The sequence below is a fragment of the Trachurus japonicus genome, chromosome 5 (assembly GCF_045865225.1).
Source record: "Trachurus japonicus isolate A0001 chromosome 5, Traja_1.0".
Classification (NCBI taxonomy): Eukaryota; Metazoa; Chordata; class Actinopteri; order Carangiformes; family Carangidae; genus Trachurus; species Trachurus japonicus.
The window spans coordinates 17,529,004-17,549,498 of record NC_140911.1 but is presented as its reverse complement, the minus strand read 5'-3'; the positions used below and the strand labels follow the sequence as shown (position 1 = coordinate 17,549,498).

At 43.1% G+C, this 20,495-nt stretch overlaps 1 protein-coding gene across 1 annotated transcript in view; it reads right to left on the bottom strand.

Moving 5' to 3' along the window:
* The window catches only part of LOC146987410 (receptor-type tyrosine-protein phosphatase gamma-like), a 421,581-nt gene that overhangs the window by 318,996 nt on the left and 82,090 nt on the right, over positions 1-20,495 (bottom strand). Inside the window, exon 2 of the mRNA XM_085776580.1 lies at positions 2,759-2,881. Coding sequence (XP_085632706.1) covers positions 2,759-2,881 — 123 coding nt within the window. The remainder of the gene's footprint in view (positions 1-2,758; positions 2,882-20,495) is intronic.

Here is a 20,495-nt window from a genome sequence, read left to right as displayed (position 1 = left end):
CTACACTGTGCCGCTGAAGCCCCTCCAATTACTAAAATCTCTAATAGCTAACCATGAACCCCCTGGAACACAGGATCTTTCTGAATAACTTTGAGATAACTAACTTAACTAGCACTGAGAATGTGCTAATAAGGTTCAAAAAGTCATTTTGCAAAGTTAATATCTAAATATCAAAATAGCACCGTGCTGTTAAGGCAGACACGCTTTTGGGTTCTCCCTCTCTTATACAGTAGCATGATATATTGAACTCTGTGCATGTATATGGTCGACAGAGATGCAAGAAAGAGAGTTCACGAGATGTCAAAGTGACTCATTTATTAGCACAAACACCACTTTCCTCATGCTCTCATGAAACGCTTCATTGGGGGTCTCATCTTACTTCCTGGAAATATTTACGCAAATATATTCCTCTGTGCCACCTACCTGCAACCTGGACCGTGACCTTGCCACCCGCTGAGAGCTCGACACGCCTCCGCAACGCAAAGAAAAAAAACATAAGAGCTGCAGTAGCCCATTAACTCAATCCATGCCCTGCTTTCTGTGTCTCTGACCTCCGACTTCTCTCTTTCTCTCTCGCTCACACGCACAAACTCATTGACACTCCGCCCACCTATCAGATCAGTTAAAAGCAACACCACATTCAACTTTCTCTGCATTTTAAAGCAGGATGTGAGATCCAATCACAGCTGGTGAATCATACTGCATGTACGCATGCATCAGCAGGTGTACACAGACAGACCTGGAGCTGAGCGCTGTGATGAGATCGCTGAAGACACAGGTTAATACCGGGTCTGAACAGGGTCAAATATTTGTTGACCACTGCATGTGAGGTAATCAAGACATGGTCAGGTACTGTTGCAGCAGGCCCACTGTGCTCCGATTGGTCACCATCAGCCAGCGCAGGGAGGTGGGCCTTCAACAGCTCTGAGCATTTCAGACACAGTACAATGTAAGATGTACAATATAAGAAATAGTTATATAGGAGTATTCAGTATTTCCACATGAATACAATGATGTTATGAGAGACGGCTGTGCATGGCTGTCAGAAAACTACAGTTGGGGAGTTAATGATATTGTTCAAGTGGCCGACAGCCATGTGTCATATCTGAGACAGCCGGCCACGTCCATGGAATCCCACCTCTATCTCCTGTTCAACTACAATCACATTCAGACTCTGCCACACTCAAACTGCTCTTCTTACACAAATCCCATATTATTCATCATACAGTCACTATAATGTGGCTGCATTCACAATTATATGCATTCAAATATACAATTTATTTCTCTTACATATGCCATTATTCTGTTTCAAATATGATTCTCTTTTCCTCATGCAGCATACCATAGGTGCATATACTATGTACTATTATCAGAAGTTACAAAGACTATTATGCAGGCATACAGTGAATACATGTGTATGTGTGTAGTTTCATATGCAAGAGAAAACAATGTTGTGTGCATGATAGTATGAAGGCACTGAACAACTGTGCACCAGGTGGATGCATCACATTTTTTTATATTTTGTGGAAGCTCTTCAATTGTTGTTATCATTCCTAATTTGCTTGTTTTTTTGTCTGTCTGCGTGTTTTCTTAAATTGCACAGTTGAGCTCTTCAACCATAGTGGAGAGATCTTTAATGTGAATGTGAAGTGCATCACAATGGTTTTAGCATAAGAGATCAAACAAAATCTGCAAGAGATGCAAATACTTCTGACAGAAAGAGAAAGTTAGAGCTCCAGAGTGGTGATGATGAAATTTGTCTGTTGCACTGATGAAATTAATTATTTGTAAATGTGCATCCTGTAATAGGCAAACATGGAGGAAGCTGATTTTACAGTTAAACTCATGTCTCTCATCTTAAAGCTATAGCCGCCTCGTTTTCTCTCACGTTTGGACAAATGAATATCACAAATCAGGACATTCAATAACTTCACATGTGAAGATCATGTTGGTCTGCACACAGTACTGTATATCATCCTTATTTCCTTATTGCCATCTTTTCATATCACTGCAGTGCTTAACGCTGGCAAACATCAAGTATATTTATCTCTTGAATTATGAACTCCATCACATTTGAATTCCTGTGTGACTTACTTTCTGGTCTCAATGATTAAGTCTCCTTTTAGAGGCACATGACAGTGTGTGGGCCTATGGTGAGTTGGATTATCATATTCAATGTATGTAATTACTGGTATTGCTTCTACGTTTACAGAACTGATGACAGTCCTGTCACTGAAATGTGCCCTCTTTATGCAGTTTTCAGATTTCTGTATGTTTTCCTCTTTGGTTTCTTTTCTTGTGATAAGGTTTTGAAGCGACACACCTGAAACATGCCTCTTTTTGAATAAATGAAGAAAGACACAAAAATCCTCTGCTGCTTCAAGACATTCCTAAAATAGGTGATGCTGTGCTACATACATCTGCTGCCTAATCCAGTGTCTGTTTGGTGTGGTGCGCATTCAGTGGCTCACAAACTTGTGGGAGTGTTCAGAGTCAGAACAGTCACAACATGCTACCTATTAAGCATCTAATCATAGACCTTTCAGCTATTATCTGTTTCAGTATCGTACAGGGAACCTGACAATAGACAAATCTGAAAATGGAAAAATAATTTCTCGGGATAAGTCTGTTTGCTTGTCCTTTTCCAACTTTTTGCTGTTATTGAAGAATTTCAAGATTTCTAAATGTTCTGCACACAACTCAGTTTCCTCAGTGGAGAGACACAGAGAAAAAGTACACAAAACACACACACACATACCTGAGTAGGCCCAATAGGTCTCCTCGGCGGCAGCTCTGCGAAGTCGAATACCACCATCACCGGCTGTGGCTCCGAGTACAGCGTGGACAGGGGCTCGGGACTCAGCCTGGCTTCCTGTCAGTGCTGCAAGGAAGAAGAACATGGGGACAGGAGGGTCAGCATGAACAGCAGCAGACTTGCAGCAGCACTTTGAGCCCTGGCTGGATATTTACTGGGCAGGATGACAGCCAACTGTGTCCTCAGCTGCTTTACCAAGCCAGCTGCGCCATAATAACATGCGTAGCAGGAAAAAAGGTCAAAAACAAAGACAAAAGACTTGCTGCGCCATGGAACTTCACTGCCTCCCAAACAGAGAGGCTACTGAAGCCCTGAGAGGTATGGTTGTTTTAACAACTTTTTTTTCCCTTTTAGTATTTATGAAAACAACCCTAAGAGGCAAGTGGAAAAAAAACATTGAAACAAAAATGAATTTGCCTCTCAAGGTTTCAAGTGAACCAAAGATTGTTCTAAGTGATCCTAAAGAAGTGTTTAGTCTTGTACAATACTGATAGTGTGAATAATCTAATTTACAGTAGCTAAATGTAGGCACATTGGTCTGTGTATGGGAAACACTGGCCCATATTTCCAGTTTTCATACCACAGACAATGTGTGGCGCAGCGCCACAGAATCAAGACAAAGTGCCACAAATAGATTTTTTTTTTGGTGCACGGTAAAAACGAAACTTATCAACCAGCGCATACAGTGTTTCCCATTAATTAATGAGTCTGTGGCAGCCTGCCACTCTCTTGCACGCTGGTGCACACAGACGCACTTACACACACAGACGCACGGGCACATGGACAGGTCTCACTGTAACGGTAATAAACAAATGCGCTAAATCGCACTAATGTGTGCAAATTGCACTCGCAGCTTCATAGGGGTGAAATGCAGGTGGCATAGCTTTAAGAACTGGGAAATTGGTCAAATGGTGCATGCACAATTCCCAGATGGCAGATGGTGGACACTGGTGTCAACAGAGGCTTAAACAGGAACTGTGTGCCCTGGAGCCCTGAAAGGTTAGACAGTGTCCTCAGACAAAAAACATTAAAACACAAACATTGGTACAATGTTTTCTTTATTGACATAATCTTATAGGTGCAGCATGCAGTCTGTCTATTCTTACCATTCTACTGTCAGTCTCTACATATCATTGTGTTTTGATGCATCTTTGCTTTGGGGCATTTTCATTGTCTAGTTTTGTTGCTCCTTAAATCTCCTACAATTGTTCAAGCAGTTTCATTTGCGGTCGTGCCTGCCCTGAGGAGATGTGGTCAGCAGAGAGATAAAACTGATTTGTCAAATAAGTTCATGGAATAAAAGCTGGAACTGAACGTAACCACATCAAATCCTTTTAATACATAATAAAAAAAAAAAGGCTTCTTATGGCGAAGCTTCAAGCGCTTGGCTTTCATTAGGCTACACAAAACAATTTCATTAGTATCAAAGAGAATGATCTTTGGCAGAATAGTAAAAGTTATGAGGTTCACACCGTTCAAAAAACATACAGCCCCCTCTCACAGTCAGGCACATTACAGTACAGCAGCATTTCTCATGCATTTCATTTGGGAGTGGAACGCTCAAATGTGTGAAACTTTAAATCGCCTCCTCACAGGCTCAGAGACCCTCTTGATCCCCACCACAGAAAAGGCAGAGATGGAACGCTTGGCCTCTTTCAAGTGGAGGACAGTATTTCTGACAGCTTCTCTCCCACTGGCTCCACGGTGCCCTGTGATTTTGGCCTTTTAAAGATCTTTCATAGCGCAAAAAGGCAAAAAAAAACATGCTAAAAGAAAAAAAAATACTTAAGTTTCCTTAAGACCTGCTCAAGGCCACCTTTAACTTTCCATTCAAAGCATGCCTGACGAGCCTTAACCAGAGTACATGAAAAGTCCAAGAGCAATAGTTATGTTTCTCTTTTATTATTGTTTTTTTTTTTATTATTATTTATTTTACTGTATACTCACACAAAATTTGGAGCACACACAAAGGGAGGAGGCTGTCAAAGAGGTGGGAGAACACTCCTGATCACCCTGCAGCCACCTCAATGGAGTATGGCACCTCTTTCAAACCACAAAACAGGGCAATTGCCACCATGCTAATAAATTATTCATGCATAAAAAGGGCACAGAAACAAAGTCTAAATTGTTGACTTGCATGATAATGTTACTGTGTATTTATTTAAGCTCAGTTGCAAGTTTAACAAATACAATTGTGTACTTGATTGATTTATTTTGCTGCATGCAAAAGTATTGTATATGCCAGTATTGATTTTGTGTCTCTTATTTGTCACGTTCCCGGTGTGTAAGGGCCTATAGGCTTAAAATTATTATTTCTTTGTTACTGTGAACAACTACTAGCCTGATGCATCAGCCGCTTATTTCATTACATTTCATATAGCGTCTGAACACAAGCCATAGGGATTGGTTTGCTTCCAGGAGGCGGTTGCTTACATTTGCTTCAACTAATCGCTGCTGCTTGGTGGTCACGTGTGCTATACACCGGTTAAGCTCATAGGTTAATCTTGAGCGCTTGAGTTCAACGTCATCGCCTTCACTTACCCGTCTGTTCGCTGATTGGTCCGTCCGCTGGCGGACGGAGCAAACCGAAACGCATTGCTAGTGTCCTGACTACATTGTTGAGGCAAATGAAATTTGCCGGAACCAGTAGGCGGCGCTAGCCTAGCTAAACAACTACTACTGCAACTACAAAGATAAAGAGAAACATTAAGACTGGGCGCACTGGACGAGTCTGAAATCTATCTGTGAAATTGGCCTGTGTGCTGCTGTCTGAAAACCGTGGACACACAATGAGAAAAAATCAACAAGCCCACAACTAATATGACAAAACCAGAGCTCATCCTCAGTTTTACCAGTTCAAATTCCTCCACACAGACTCTGGTGACTTTCAAAAGTGTTATTTGATTTTCTGACCTTACTGGGCAGCTATACTCTTGGTGTGGACCAAAGACTTCAGACTTTTTACTTTGTTAAAATTTCTCTGAAGTGTCTTTACTGTGATATTTCAACCGAGAGTTAAACTGTGTTTTCAACAGGAGTTCATCAAGGTCAGAAACCTGTAAAACTGAGAGCCACAGACCTTTAATATTTAGAGTCAGTTCTGTGACACTCAGTCCCCTCACTCCACATATAAGATGTGACAGCCGAGTGTCTGCTGGTGTGAATGTGAGAGGAAGCTCCTAACCTGACTGGTGAGCACCAGGCAGCTGCTGGAGCCCAGAGCCAAACTGCTGCTTCTCTGTTACATCTCAGTATTTACAGGAACAACACAGTGTGTGGGTGGTGAACACACTGACACCGACACACACTTTAACATCACCACTTCTGGACTCATTGGACTTTGTTTCTGCTGTGGTGCCAGAACTGAACAAAAGGTCAAACTTTAAGCTGCTACGTGTCGTGTTGGAGAGCGAGTTGTTTCAGCGCTGTGATGACCCACGTCTGAAAACGGAGGAGGCTCCATTTACAGAAATTAACTGGGAAACGGGTCAAAGACCAAATTTTCACCTGACTTTTAATGTACAGGGTTCATTTAAATGTAAAATGTGCCTGAACTAACTCACCTGTTCATTCAGTCACTGGTTTAAAGGGGGAGCTCCTGTGCTTTTCCTTATTTTCTGTCACATACCTCATGTTCATATTAAAGCAGATATCAGTGGAATGTTTTTGTTAATATAAGTCCTAAATAGTCCTATTTTCCGTCAGCAATCACTTACATGAAGTATTTCAGCCTAAACACGAGTCTCTCCGTCACTCTGCTCTGCTGTAACCCGAGGAGAAAATTTTCCTTGTGGGATACAAGTGTTATCCAATGAGGAGAGAGAACGGCATGAAGGGCTGTGTGTGCAGCCAAGGGATGCGCGTGAATGTGGTGACGTAGCACGAGGACCAATTGATGCCTGACAAGGGCGGGGGCTGCTAACTCATGGTGCGTTCAAGGAAACTCGTACTTTGTGTTTTTCCTTCCTGTGAAGTCATACCAGTTCGATCTGGTACGAGTTCACGGGTCGGAAGTTACGAGTGGCCGTTATAGGGAACTTTCACAGACAACAGGACGGTAAAAACACGAGCTACGGGTTACCTGGAACGCTACCAAGTCGTAGTTGTGACTTGAAGCTGTAACTTACGGTTTCAAAAGCCTGCCTTGAACACAGCATTAGCCGAAACGGCCGTGCCGATGATATCTGCTTTAAGCGTGGCCATGGATTTGAGCTGTTATCTTTAGTTACTAGTTGCTCAGGTTTACAGTTTACCTTCAGAGCCTTGACACCAGTAAAATGGAGCTGGATCACTGACACCGACTCTGGAGAGAGAGCGGGCTTTTATAGAAGCCTGAGCTAATGCTGCTTGTTTCAGTCAGGGCTCAACTGAGGGGTAAAACAGGCAGTTAGAGGTAAATAAGGATTTCATTTGAACTGTGAGTCGTGCTCTAGTGGAGAGTTGCAATAAAAACACGGAGCTGGAAATTAATACATCGACTTTAAGTGAACATTGAAATGTGATTTCAGACACGTATCAAAGACAGAGGTCTTGTTCTACATCTGTAAATCCATTACACATCTGTCCATCTTTAAAATGTGATGTGTTGCATGATGGGACAGAAAGTCCATGCAGTGCAGACAACCAAAAACATTTCAGCTGGCCACAGTAGCACAGACTTGGCTGTTTGTGAGAACAGCAGCAGATGTCACAGTAGTTAAGGCTCAGCTAACATTAGTCAATAAACCAGTGGTTCTCAGATCTCAGATCTTCAGGCTCTGTCACTAGTGGGACTTGTGTTTGTACCTTTTGTTGTAACTGCTGCTGTGTGAGCAGAGGCAGCACTGATTGTACAGTGTACCAGTAGAGTGCATGTGGTCCATGCCAAAAGAAGGCTGCAAACTGACCGAGCTTGTGTACATGAGGATGTTATCCAGCCAGGCCCACTCCCTCATCTCTTCATCCACACACAGGCAGTAGCAGCGAGGGGTGGGGGTTGGGTAACTAGGACTGAACAGACAAAACTTTGATAAGCCTCAAGTTCATCCAGTCATTCATAAAAGTCAGCGACTTTTAGCTGTGCCGCCATTCATCCATTCATTCAAAGGCCGGTTTTGTTGGACTGCACCAAAGAGCGAACTTGAATCTGACATTTTATAGCCACAAGTAATGTTTCCATGGTGACTGTCACCTGAGACCACCATAAATCCACTGTGGCACCATCAGGAAGTTGGAACCATGGCTGTGATTATGTGAACACAAAAGTAAGTAAGTGTGTGTGTGTGTGTGGTGTGTGCGGTGGTGGGGGGTGGGGGAGGGTGTTTTGATGCAGCAAAGCACCGCCTGACATGTAATGTAGTTTCCCCATTGACAATGGTCCCCCGTTCGTGCGCAAGTTCACGTGATGAATGCTGCACGCCGGTAATCACACAATGCCTTTTTTTAACTAACGCACGCATGAAGATAATTGAACATTTTTGTAAGCCCACACGCACGCGAAATGATGTGCACAAACTACGTCAAGCGTAACAAGAAGCTGCGTACTACTGACAGCGTGTGCACGCCCGTCTCTCACTGTTTGACAAATGTTGTTAAGTGTTCACACGTGCTCGCATTTTCTGATACTACACGACCGGAAGTTTATGTGATCCCTAAAGTGGGGGGGGTGTGCGTGTGCGTGTGCGTGCGCGCGTGTGATCGTCTGCCTGTGAACACCAGCCAAACCTGAAAGCAGACATCAATCACATCCTAACGGAACCTAAAAGTCTCCAGCTATTTGAGAGGCATTGTGGGAAAGATTTAATGGCTCAGGATGAACAAAGGGTACGTCTTAGTTTCAATGACACACACAGCTGCCACCCCCCCTCCTCTTGTTTTAATTCCTGGGGATGTAGGCATGGCTCATGTCTGCGAATGCCAATGGGAGACAGTTCTATGGCTTTTCTATGAATTACATTATTGATTCCCAATACTGCTCAGAACAGAAAATGTAATTATGCACGGACCCCGCCCTAACCCCTTCATCCTCACCAAACACATGTTCTTCTTTCCCTTCCCCCTTTTTCTTTCTCGTCTTTCACTCTGTGGCTTTTCATCAATTTGTCTTGTGCTCTTGCCTGTAGTAACCCACCCCCTCTACCCACACCATCACCTGACCTCTCCTCTCTGAAGCCTCTGAGTGCACTGTCCTTCACTCATGTCATGACAGTAAAGGCTTTCCAGGATCTCTCTGCAGCAGCACCACCACCACCACTTTAGAGAGTCATTGAGTGTCTTTTTCTCAATATACAATCTCTTTGTGAAACAATCAATTAAATGTTTCTATTAGAGATCAAATACATAAAGATTTAGGAGGCATATTTTGGTTTTAGTGTGCTGTTTCAGAAGAGAGAGGTTTTAATATTTTACCTGAGGGACAGAGGGGGGCTTGGGTCTAATGAAGCCCATGTTCAAAAGACTGCAGGTACACGAGTGTGTCCTGTGTTGGAAAAATGCAAACACAGGGCACTTGATGCACATTGCTAATGAGATACTGTCTTCATGTAATTAACAAACAAATTAGCTTAAATGCAGCTCATTACAACCCACTGTTAGATGAGCAACAGTGTCAGTAGTGGATCTACATTAGGGGGAGGTCAGGGTGGATAAGTCGATGAGACACTCACAATGACACTCAGGACTAGCACAAGTCGGGCCGGTGATCCATGTCCCTTCCACCACCTAAATCATCTGCTTATTACTAGAAGCATCATGGTCGAGATTCTTCACACCTTGGTAGCCCATATTTTAACCAAACCTTCATCATCTCCTAAACTTAGCATGGTTGAGATGATTTAGGTTGAATGAGCATTAACTATGGGTTGTAAAAGTAAAATTTCACAAACTCTACATCATATTTTGATGTTCTCACTGTAAATCACGAGGGGAACGAGTTTGTCTTTTGCATTTTCCTGAGAAAACAATACACAAAAGATCCAATTTCTTGTTCTTCCTGTCAGCTTAAAATGAGAGCAATCAAGTAATCCAATTTTATTTTGGCCTCTATATATGAACCTGATAAAGAAAATTGAAGCTGTTTTCTTGTTGCAATGCTCAGTTGGTAAAATATTGATAAATAAAAAAAAGAGCATTCATTTGCTCTGCTTTCATTGCAGTGGTGAAACCAAACTGCTCACGCATACACAGATGCAGCTATGAAACGATATACTTCTACTTCTCTGAATGTTTCATGTGATGATGTTCTCATAACTCCAACGTCTTTGATTGGCTGTTTAAATTTAAATTTGTTTTGGTGTTCCTAATAAGTGAAAGTGCACATTGTAAGATTCAGATTGGTATGAGAATAACAATATGAGAGAGGACAAATATGATTTGAGATGGATTTATTTTACTTGACTGCAGTGTAAAGCATCCTTCTGTCCTCCCTGTCTCCCTCCTCTGTTTTTATTCCTCACTGAACCCCAGGGAGGCCCTAACCCCACCTCCACCTTTCCATCTCAATCAAATCTTGGTCGTGGCTGCTCAGACGTGTCCGGCCATTTAGCAGGCTTTATTTAGCCTGAGCTGATGCCCTATTACTGCAAACAGACAGATCCAAACTGAATCCATTTCAGGGAGGGCTGCTTTCATACCCAGAGAACAACAATGTTTAAGTCAGTGACAGTGGAGAGAGATGGCGGCGGATTGAAACCAGAGGTGAAGGGCACTGAAGGAGATGAGGAAGAGGAGGAATGACAGATGAGAAGACGAGGAGGGCATGGAGGAGGATAAGATAGGGGCTGAAAGCAGAGAGATGGGCTTAAGGAGAGCCAGAGAGGGGGTAAAGGAGGAGCTAGAAGAGGAGGAAGATGTGAGAGGAGAGCACATAAATGGAAGAGGAATTAAACCAGAGCGATAAAATTACACTTCTCCTCTCCTAGCAACAGTTACCGGGTCACTGATGGACAGCACGCCACATGGCAACCAGTCAGAAGCAGAGGATGAGAGATGAGAAAGATGAACAGAGACCCACTGTCGGGCTAAGGGGAGAGGAGGGGGAGGAGGATGGGGAGGAAGGGAGGCTGTGATGGTGATGAAGGGAATTTTCTTCTACCACATCAATGTTCTGCACGCTGCTGCCTGTATATGTGTAAATATTAACATTATAGGCATTTAGCTGATATTCTCCTCCAGAGACTGAATAAGCTCTGGTAAAACAAAGAGAAAGAGCACTGAGGAGAGTGTTAGAAGTTTGATTTTCAGGCTATTCACACTGTCTGCGTCTCACAAATCTACAACAAAAAAGAAGGAGAAGAACAAGAAGAAGAAGAGGTAGCAGCAGAGGAAGGCAGAGCTGCCAATATCAGGACAAAATAACTCTTGCATTATTATGACAAGGGGGTTTGCACATTGCAGCAACGAGGCCTGTGTTGTCTCGGGCTAAGGACAGGCTTTTATCTTTAATCCACAAATATTTGACAAAGTGAAGAAACTGCATAGATAAAGACTGAACGACAGAAAGCTGTTTGATAAGGAGCTACGAAACGTCTTTATTAACACATTGACCGACCCAAAGCAGAAGATTCTCTTTGATAAAGCTTTGTATAAAATACTTTAAAGTCCCTTCACCGCTGGTCAAAATACCAAGACCTGTGTTTTGCTTGCAAACTGTCATTTGTCTGTAATTTTACATTGTCACCATCCTGTCCAAATTACCCCCTCCCATGAAAGCCAGGCGTGGCTCGGTGTTACCACTCCACCACAAACACACATTATCACAGACTCTGTTACTCTGACTACATAGCTCCAACTATGTCAGTCCCCCGTATCCCTGACCATCTGTCTCATGCCTCCTTCCATTGTTCCTCACATTGCATTTTTGCATTCCTCTAGGTTGGCTGCAGCCATAGCAAAAGGTGTTATGTTGTGCGTTTGGGTTATGAATGCCATTTTTCTACAACACCTTCAGAGGAAATTTTGAAATCATCCACTTGGACTAAAGAATGAACTGATTAGATTTTGGGGGTCAAATGTCCAGGTTAGGGTGACCGCGAAAACACTATTTAGCCAAAGCTAAAGTTTTAATGTGATAATGTGATACTTCAGACTATATGCCATGGTTCAATGCTCCAGAACAGATTGGTGAACCTTGAACCTTGGAATGAGATTATTTTGTTATCTGAAGTTTAACCCAAGGTTTGATCAATGTGTGCAGGCGGAAGCAGTGACCTTGCCATGATGTTAATTGTGCTGATTTAAGAAAAGAAATTAAGAATAACATTTAAAAAACAAATCACCTCCTCACACCTTCATAATGATGCTAAAAGAACAAGAATATTGTTTGACTTTAACAAAATATTGTCATCAAACACACAGTAACAGATACATGGAAAGATTATTGGACATGTTAGCAGCATTCTTTCTCTTTTTTTCCATAAAATAGTAAGTTTTTGAGGGGGTTTCAACTTTAATTAGCCCTTTAATTTTCCACTCATCTGTCTCTTTCCTTGGCTGCTTGTGCCCCTCCAGCCTCTCAAACTAAACCTCCTCCATCCCCCCCTGTCAGAGCTGATCTGCGTCGGCAGACAGCAGGGAGAAGGAGGAAGATACAGAGCGTTCAAGCCATATATATGGAAATGTATGAAGTGTCCTTTTGCTAACACGCTGATAAAGGTTTGCAGCAATTTGTGTTTCAAACCATCACTATGTGTACACAGAGAGCTGAGTGTCTTTGAAACGAGTTTTAATCCTAAAGTTCCATATCCAGCTCCAGCATTCACAAACACACACACACACACACACACAGCGATGCCCACATTTCATTTTCCTTCATCAGTCATATTAAAATGCTCTCCCTCTAACACCACCACAGAGCCTTGTTGAGACGAGCAGGGTCCCAGTGCAGAGCGCAGGCTGTGGGGGTTATTGCTGCCACTACAATTCCCCTGTGAAGTCAAGGAGAGACTGGTCAGATTCAGCTGCTGCCCAGCGGTTTATATCTCTGTGGAGTGTTTTCATTTCATTGTAGCCACTTTAAAGGAAAATGCCCTTATAAAGGCTGAGAGAGAAAAAAGAAAGAGGTGACAGTTTCTTCCCTCAAGCAATCTGCTCATAGAAGAAAAGAAATCAATGATCTTTTTACATGGAGAACGCCTCTTGATCCTGCTCCAGGAGATCTCATAGAGACATGCTGTACTTTTTTACTACACGACACGAGGTTCCTGGCTGACTTAGATTTTACATACACAGCATTTGAGCAGCTTATGAAATATGATGCATCGTTATAAATTAATACATCCAGGACAGCATTAATATAGATGCACTTAACCAGTTACAACATTAAAATACTGCTTAATATAAATGGAATGGAGAAAAATCTAATACTGATTACTTTTACTTTGGATACTAATGAGTATGCCACCATTAAAATCTGGGCTAGGCTGTAAGTATTTGGTATCGAGGGGCAAAATCTTTTAGTGACTCTCTGGATTTATTATTGCCTCTCTTATTTTGACATAATTTGCCTTGTGTGTGTACTTCCTGCCTTTGTCTAGTTTTCTTGCCTTTGTGATCGTCTGCCACTCCCTGACGTGTTCCACTTGTTCCCACTTTCCCCTGTCTCCCTTGTGTATTTAAGCCTCTGTGTTCCCGTCAGTGTTTGTCAGTTCATCTGCTTCAGTTCCTCTGGTGTTTTTGTGTGCTCTTCATGTTGCTCCTGAGTTTTGCCTATTGTTTGGATTTTCTGTTTTTGGCTCTCTATTCACGTCCCCTTGTTTGGATTACCGGCATTAAGGTTCCTGTGTGCAAGGTTGTTGAAACATGTACTCACATGTTCTGACTGCAGCAGCCGATTTTGAAGACACAAACCGTAACACAGAAACCGAACAGGACATGGCAGACTTTGGCCAGTCACAGGTCTTTTCAGAAAGAGACCCAGATTTCCCATTGGCTGTTCTACATACATGTGTGCATGCCCTTCAGATGGACATATCAATGTCAGTGAAGTATTTCAGATATGGCAAGAGCTTGTGCTTCTCCTGGACAAGTAACAGGCTGCTTATTGTATATCTGTAATATTCTAGCCTTAACGTGAGTGTCAAATTTTATTTTAAAATGTATAAATTATATGGTTCCCTCAAAGTCCCATAATGTAGTAAAAAAAAATATATGTATTGCAATTATGCGCAGCCATGAATAAACAACAGTATCAGACTTTCTCCTCAGTTTGTCAGAAGAGAGACGAAATCTATGAGGCGGAGGTAGCAGCTATTGGATCGAACAGTGAGGAATAAAGAGACAGTTGTTTCTTTTGCCATTTCTAACCTATAGTCATGACTCCTTCCACCTCCTTACCTTCTACAATAACCCAGATCTTCTTGTATTCTACCGCCAGTGTGGTCTGTGTGTTTATTTCAGTAACAATGACGACAGTTCTTGTTGGCAAATTTATTTTGTTGCTGGGTGAACTAAGCTAGTCTGTTAACAAACCAGTGACAATGGCTATGAAGTAAAATCCAACATTGCCATTGATTCAGCTGAATAAAAGGAACTGATGATCTTGGTTCACGCACAATATATTATTCCTAGCTGTTTGTGTGGAAAACTTCCCCATTTCCAGCCTGACAGATGTGATACAGTTTTGTCCGCAAGAATTTTGGAAAAGTTTGTAAGAGTTTGAAGAGAAGGTCTGTGATGGAGGAGCAGGTGCTGGCTACAACAATACCGTTTCAACTTGAAAGTCGGACCTATGCAGGTTTACAGTGGTGGTTTTAGAGGACACATTCTCTCACACACACACACACACACACACACTGTGCATAGCAGATGCACTGGGGATGTGAACCAAGGCAACTCATTTTCTAACTCTCTGCTGGCATGCAGTGCCAGTCAATAAAACTACCAGGAGCAGGGACTCTGGCTGGTCAAGCCTTTTGTGTCCACACACACTGCCACTTGCACAAAAGTTCCTCTTGAGAAGAAAAATAGACAACGCTGGTTCCTGTCATCCATTACAGGGGGCCATTTAGGGGAATTGCAGAGTGTTTGCTCAAGCCTTAATTAAAATGCATGGCCCATCACTGTGCTCCTGTACTTAACCTTGGCTCGCCCACTTCTCACTTGCTCTCTTTTCACTTGACTTTAGAGAGGGAGAGAGAGAGAGAGAGAGAGAGAGAGAGAGAGGCAGAACGAACGCACAGGAAAAGCACATACTCACACATGAACATACACACAAACAGATACAGTGTATGTACGCCAGAGCTGGCCCAGTCAGTCCCTACTCTGGTGATTCGCTTCATTAGCATTCTTTATATCGTCCTCCAATGCTCTTAGTGCTGAAGGACATCCGCGGAAAGAAAACACACACGCACACAAATGCATACCCACGACGTAATGCTAGCCTTAACTCCACCTCCAGTGTGGCTGCGTTGTGCTGCTTTATCGCAGCAGCTGTTGTGCTACAGCATGCTGGCAGGGAGGCAGACTGAGGGTAATGGTCATCCTGCAGCCTGCTGGTAGCTGACCAGACACCCTGGCACTGGAAACTGAGAGAGTGTGAAAGGGGGGTGTGAGGGGGTCCATGGGAGGGAGTAGGGATGATGGGGTGAGAGATAACATGAAGGGTGGGGTCTAACGCCTGGGACACGCCAGGCGTGGAAGCGCCGCGAATAGCAGCTAAGTGGGATGTTAACCGATTGTGTTGTCGCGACTCGCAATCGTTTCTGTGTCTATTTTGTGCACAAGCCGCGAGCGATCGTGTCAAGGCGGGCAGGAAGTCAAACATGAAACAACGAGAGAATCCGGTCAATTTTCTAAATTAAAACAATTTTCAAAATAAAACACTGTGATTGACAAATCCCACGATATTTGTGTGCGTTTATAGGTATAGGCAGAGACGGTATAGGCCTATTTGTCAATCTAAACAGAGCGCGCGAGAGAGAGAGATACACACACACAGCTGAGGGGCAGAAGTGCTTGTGGCACGGAGACATGCGCATCTGGTGTGATCGGGAGGGCTCCGGCTCGCGCACAATTTTCATTGCGCGGCCAGTGTGTCCCTGGCGTAAAGCTCCAGTTGCAGCTCTCTAGACAATGCACTGTTTTTGACTATAACCTGTTTGGAGTCATTAGTCAACCAAAATTTCATTGGTTGATTGGTCTCAGGAAAAAAAAAAAAAAAACATTTGGAGCCATGTCTTGTCAAAATTAAGTCCAAATCGATGTGACTGAACTGTGTATGAAAGGCTATAGGGCTTTTAATTTGAAGGGCCAGATACAGGAAATCGTGACACTCGCTGTCTCGTCTTACAGAGCGGGATGCAACAGTGTCATATCAGTCACTTACTCACCTCATCTACTGTGTTGGTTTTGAGAGTTAACTATTCAAGCTGTGAGTGTGGGATGGGGGGACGGAGAGAGAGATTATGGTGGGGCGGAACGGGGGGGGGGTCGATTAGTCGACTAATCACTCAAAATGACGACTCTTGGTCGATCAAGAAAATCTTTGGTTGAGGGAAGCCCTAGAATAATACAATGTGATCACAGAATGATAGCGCTGGAAACTGGAGGAGGATTACACTGAATTATCAGCCAGTGTGATGAGGGAGTGCAGAGCACAGCGGGTCTCCAGGAATATCAAAACCAAACAAACAGCAACCATAATAAAAACTACATGTAAACAAATAAGTGACTCAGACACTGCGCTCTGGAATGACTTAATTCATGCTCTAATGAACACACACACAAACAAACCATTCCATATTGATTTTTGTATGTATATCTCATGAAGCTTAACACAGCAGCTCCTCCTCACATTCAAAATGCACAGATGCAACCAAAACACAATGCAGGACCAACTGTTGTATGACAACATTAGTCACTTACATATACACACCAAGCGCACTACACCATAAAAAGGCTAGGTAACCCTCTGCTGGGAAGTTTTGTTCTCATCACTTCCATCCTCTGCAAACATGAAAATATAAGATTTTTTTTTTAAATGCAATCTTACTGTTATAGTTGGAAAAAGAGGGAAGGTCAGAGGTCACATTGTAATCATCTTCTGTGTATCATTAATATCCAAATTTTATTGAAATGAGTTTGATGAATTATTTATTAAAAACGTGCTCTGAACTAAAGTCTCTGACGGACTGAGGCACAGTAAGACTAATATGGCTGCTGACAGAGCAGGATCTGGGTTAAGAAAAGAGACAAAGGCTTAGATTATGGAGAGGGGATCAGGATTATAAAGCAGGAGAAAGGAAGGTGAAAGGAGAGAGAAAGAGTTTTGAGGCTCAGCGGCCGGGGAGGCAGTGAAAAAGGGAGGCTCTAGTGAGGAGAGGGTGGAGGGACAGGAGGAGTGGGAGGGGGTTTGGGGGCAGTGGAAAAGGATGGCAGCTTTTTGTGGCTGGCTGGACGTCGATCAGAGCAAAGCAAAGAGAAATCACTCGCTCATGAAGTCTGCCCAGCACGACTTCATGTTTTCTGGAGCCGCGGCCAAGGGCAGAGAAAGACGGCAGTGCACACACACACACACACACACACATACACTGACACACACACACACAACCACGATCTATGAAGCTCAACAAGGCACATCATCATCTGTGAAGCAGAAACACTGGGAGGCAACACTGTGATGAGGATAGGGTAGACAGAGGAAGCGTGGCCACAACATATAGCCTAAAGAGCTCTTTAATGTTGTCGAAAATGTCCTCGCAGTCATGTCTCGCCTCCAAAGCACCTCATTCCCTGCCTGCCCTTCCTCATCCTGCTCCTTCCCCCAAGCTGCACACATACACGCACACACACACACACACACGCTTGGCTAATTAATAGCCAATGTTCAGTGAGACAAGGTCACGCTGCCAGGGGGCCAAACACAATGCCGCGAAGCTGACACCTCGACTGGTACACAACAGCGGAAGCTGCTTTCCAGTCTACAACTCTACCATCACCTACGCCCATTCACACAGGCTGTTTTTTTTTTCAGGGCATATGTTGAAAGTCACATCAGTCCCACATCAGCTTCAATAGGTGGATCCAAATGCTGCGTACATGCTTGTTTTCAGTATATTGTACAGCAGTGTCTGTAAAGACCTTTCAATCTACAGTATCTCCTTTATACAATGATTCACATTTATATGATGTTACAGGTTTCTTCCTGATATCATGCACACAAATAAATGGATGAAGACAGGATCTCAGTTGAGTTTTATACATTATCATTCTGCATTTCCTGGTTTTATCAGTATGATGCAATGAGTCTGTACAAGTCGAGTTTAACAGCTTCTATGGCCACAGATCACATGGTAAAGACACAAGATACCTCCTGACAGAGTGGTCCCACAAGCTAAAACTATGCTAGCTGACAAATCCAATTTCAAGGACACACCCACTCCCTCAGAGAGCGCTGTCCACAAAGGTGTCATAGCCGCCACAGACTATGATGGTTGACCGTAAAGAGAAGGCCACCAACTGTATCCACCTTCACTGTTGGATTACGAACTAGACTAGCAACATTGACAACTTTTTTTCATTATTATTTTCCTTCGAGAGCTCCGAACATCATCTGTTTGTCATTTGTTGACAGGAGCTTTTGAAATGGTGAGAGGCTAGTTGCAGTGCTGTGATGTAATCTGTCTTCAAACGTAGCCTCTAAAGGATGTCGCTCCTGAATTGGGACGCAGCTTTAGTCTCAGTCAAAACAACAATCATGAAGTTCTCAGATTCACTCCCTTTAGTGGAACCAATGACTATGCATGGTCATTTGTTTTGGACAGCACTTTTCAAATACAAATATCTGCATAATTTTAGGAGGAAATGATAGGCTTAATCATTATTACCTCATTGTTTGATAACGATTTATTTAGAATGCTTATTCAAAGTAAGATCAATGAAAAAGGGTTGGTTTAAGTTTGCAGGAAATGGGGTAATTGCTTGCAGCCTGTAAACAAAAGAACCAAGTTCTCTACCAAATTCAACTCATGTAGAGAGAATTTGTCCAAAAGAAAATTCAATGTTTACTTATGAAGAAAAACTGACATTACTATGAGAGCAGCAAAATCTTTCAGAGGCTTAAGAAAATCCAGCAGCACAACAAAATCTCACTCATTCACTCACAATTTATGGTTCCCAACATTACCATTACCCATTGTGAATACTTCTACCTAATCATTTCATGCGGGGTGGGCTTTGGAGAGACCTTTTTTTTTTTTTTTAAACTGGCTCTCTGAAAGACTCCACGTCATGTTGCTGCGTTCAAGCATCTAGCTGTGTTCAAGCATCTACCGTTGTATGATACAAATGTCGACAGACTCGCAAAAGATGATGAGTCTCAGTAAATGCAAAAGTAAAAGCCGAGGCTTGGACCTGCCCACACTGCACTCTTGTAGAAATGATATAGGCAGTGAATGATGTAGTGAGCACTCAGTGAAATGTTTTCCACCCATCTCTGCTCTCTGTACATGATGTTCTACTGAGTGCCGCTGAAAAGGCTTCTAGTTTCAGCTGCGACTTAAAATGACAGCCTGATGGAGTACAGCGCAGGCCTGCTGAACTTTACCCACAAGACACCAGTACTCCTCATAAGTATTCAGAGCAGGAAACTGTGGGTGATCTTTAGTAATGTTCTGGTTGATTGGTGTAGGATGGCAGGGGTGATTTGTTGGCATCACCTTCCAATGAAAAAGGGAGAGGGAAAAATCTCCCAGCCCATCTTGTGCATTTACCAGGGATGAGGAGCGAGGAAAGAGAAATGAGACGTACTCTTCTTCATCTCTTTCTCTCTCTTTTCTAAGTAGGCTTGAAGGTCACCGCATATGAAACAATCCATAACAGATGTCATCTTGCAGAATCTGGGAGGAGACAAAAGGCATCTGCTTCTCTGTTGTGCTGTCACTGAAATGGCCGCTTTCTCTTAATAACTCACCATTTTTTCATGTGACATTTTAATATCACAGATACATGCTCGTCCTGCAGCCTTTACATTGTCCGGCAACAGCCGTGTGCAAAATGTCAATGCTTTCGGTGCACTGACATGTTGTCAGGGCTGGAACCTCACATTCGTGTGGCCCATAGGGCTACTTTGCCCCGGTTTCCCATGCAGGATGTGGACATGCACTCAGGAATACAAACATCGACAGCCACTACTCAAAATGGTGTCTTATTTTGTGCAGGTCTCATTTAAAAAGTGATGGTCAGGACAGTTAAAGAGCAACTTTATGCCCTTACTTTTACAAACTTTAACTCAAACACAAGTTAAAAGTCCTGTCAGACTGATTTGGTGCCTTCATGTTTGAGTTTTTTCTGTAGGTTTAGTTTCCTGACAGAAGGTCAGACCCCCCTCAGGTTGGTAAAACCCCCAAAAATTTCAGATAAAATGCAGCAGACGTGACCTCGGTGTCCTCAGTGGTAGCTGCAGCCCTGGGTGGTTGGCATTTAAACTGAAGCGTAATGCCAAATGTGCATGATGTTTTTGTCCTGGGGTTGGGTGGTGGGGCAGTGGGTGTCTGGCCCCGGGCACAGAAATGGTCAGAAACAGCCCTGGCACCATGTGTCCATTGTCTGGTTTGTCCTGTGCTCTGCAGCCTAGGACAGATGTCTCTACTTAAGAAAAATCTACCAAAGGAGCAATTTACACACAAAAATAAATAGCTAAACCAATACGCTAAGATACACTGGGCTTAAATGACAATATGACAGAAGTTATACAAAGCCAAGCATT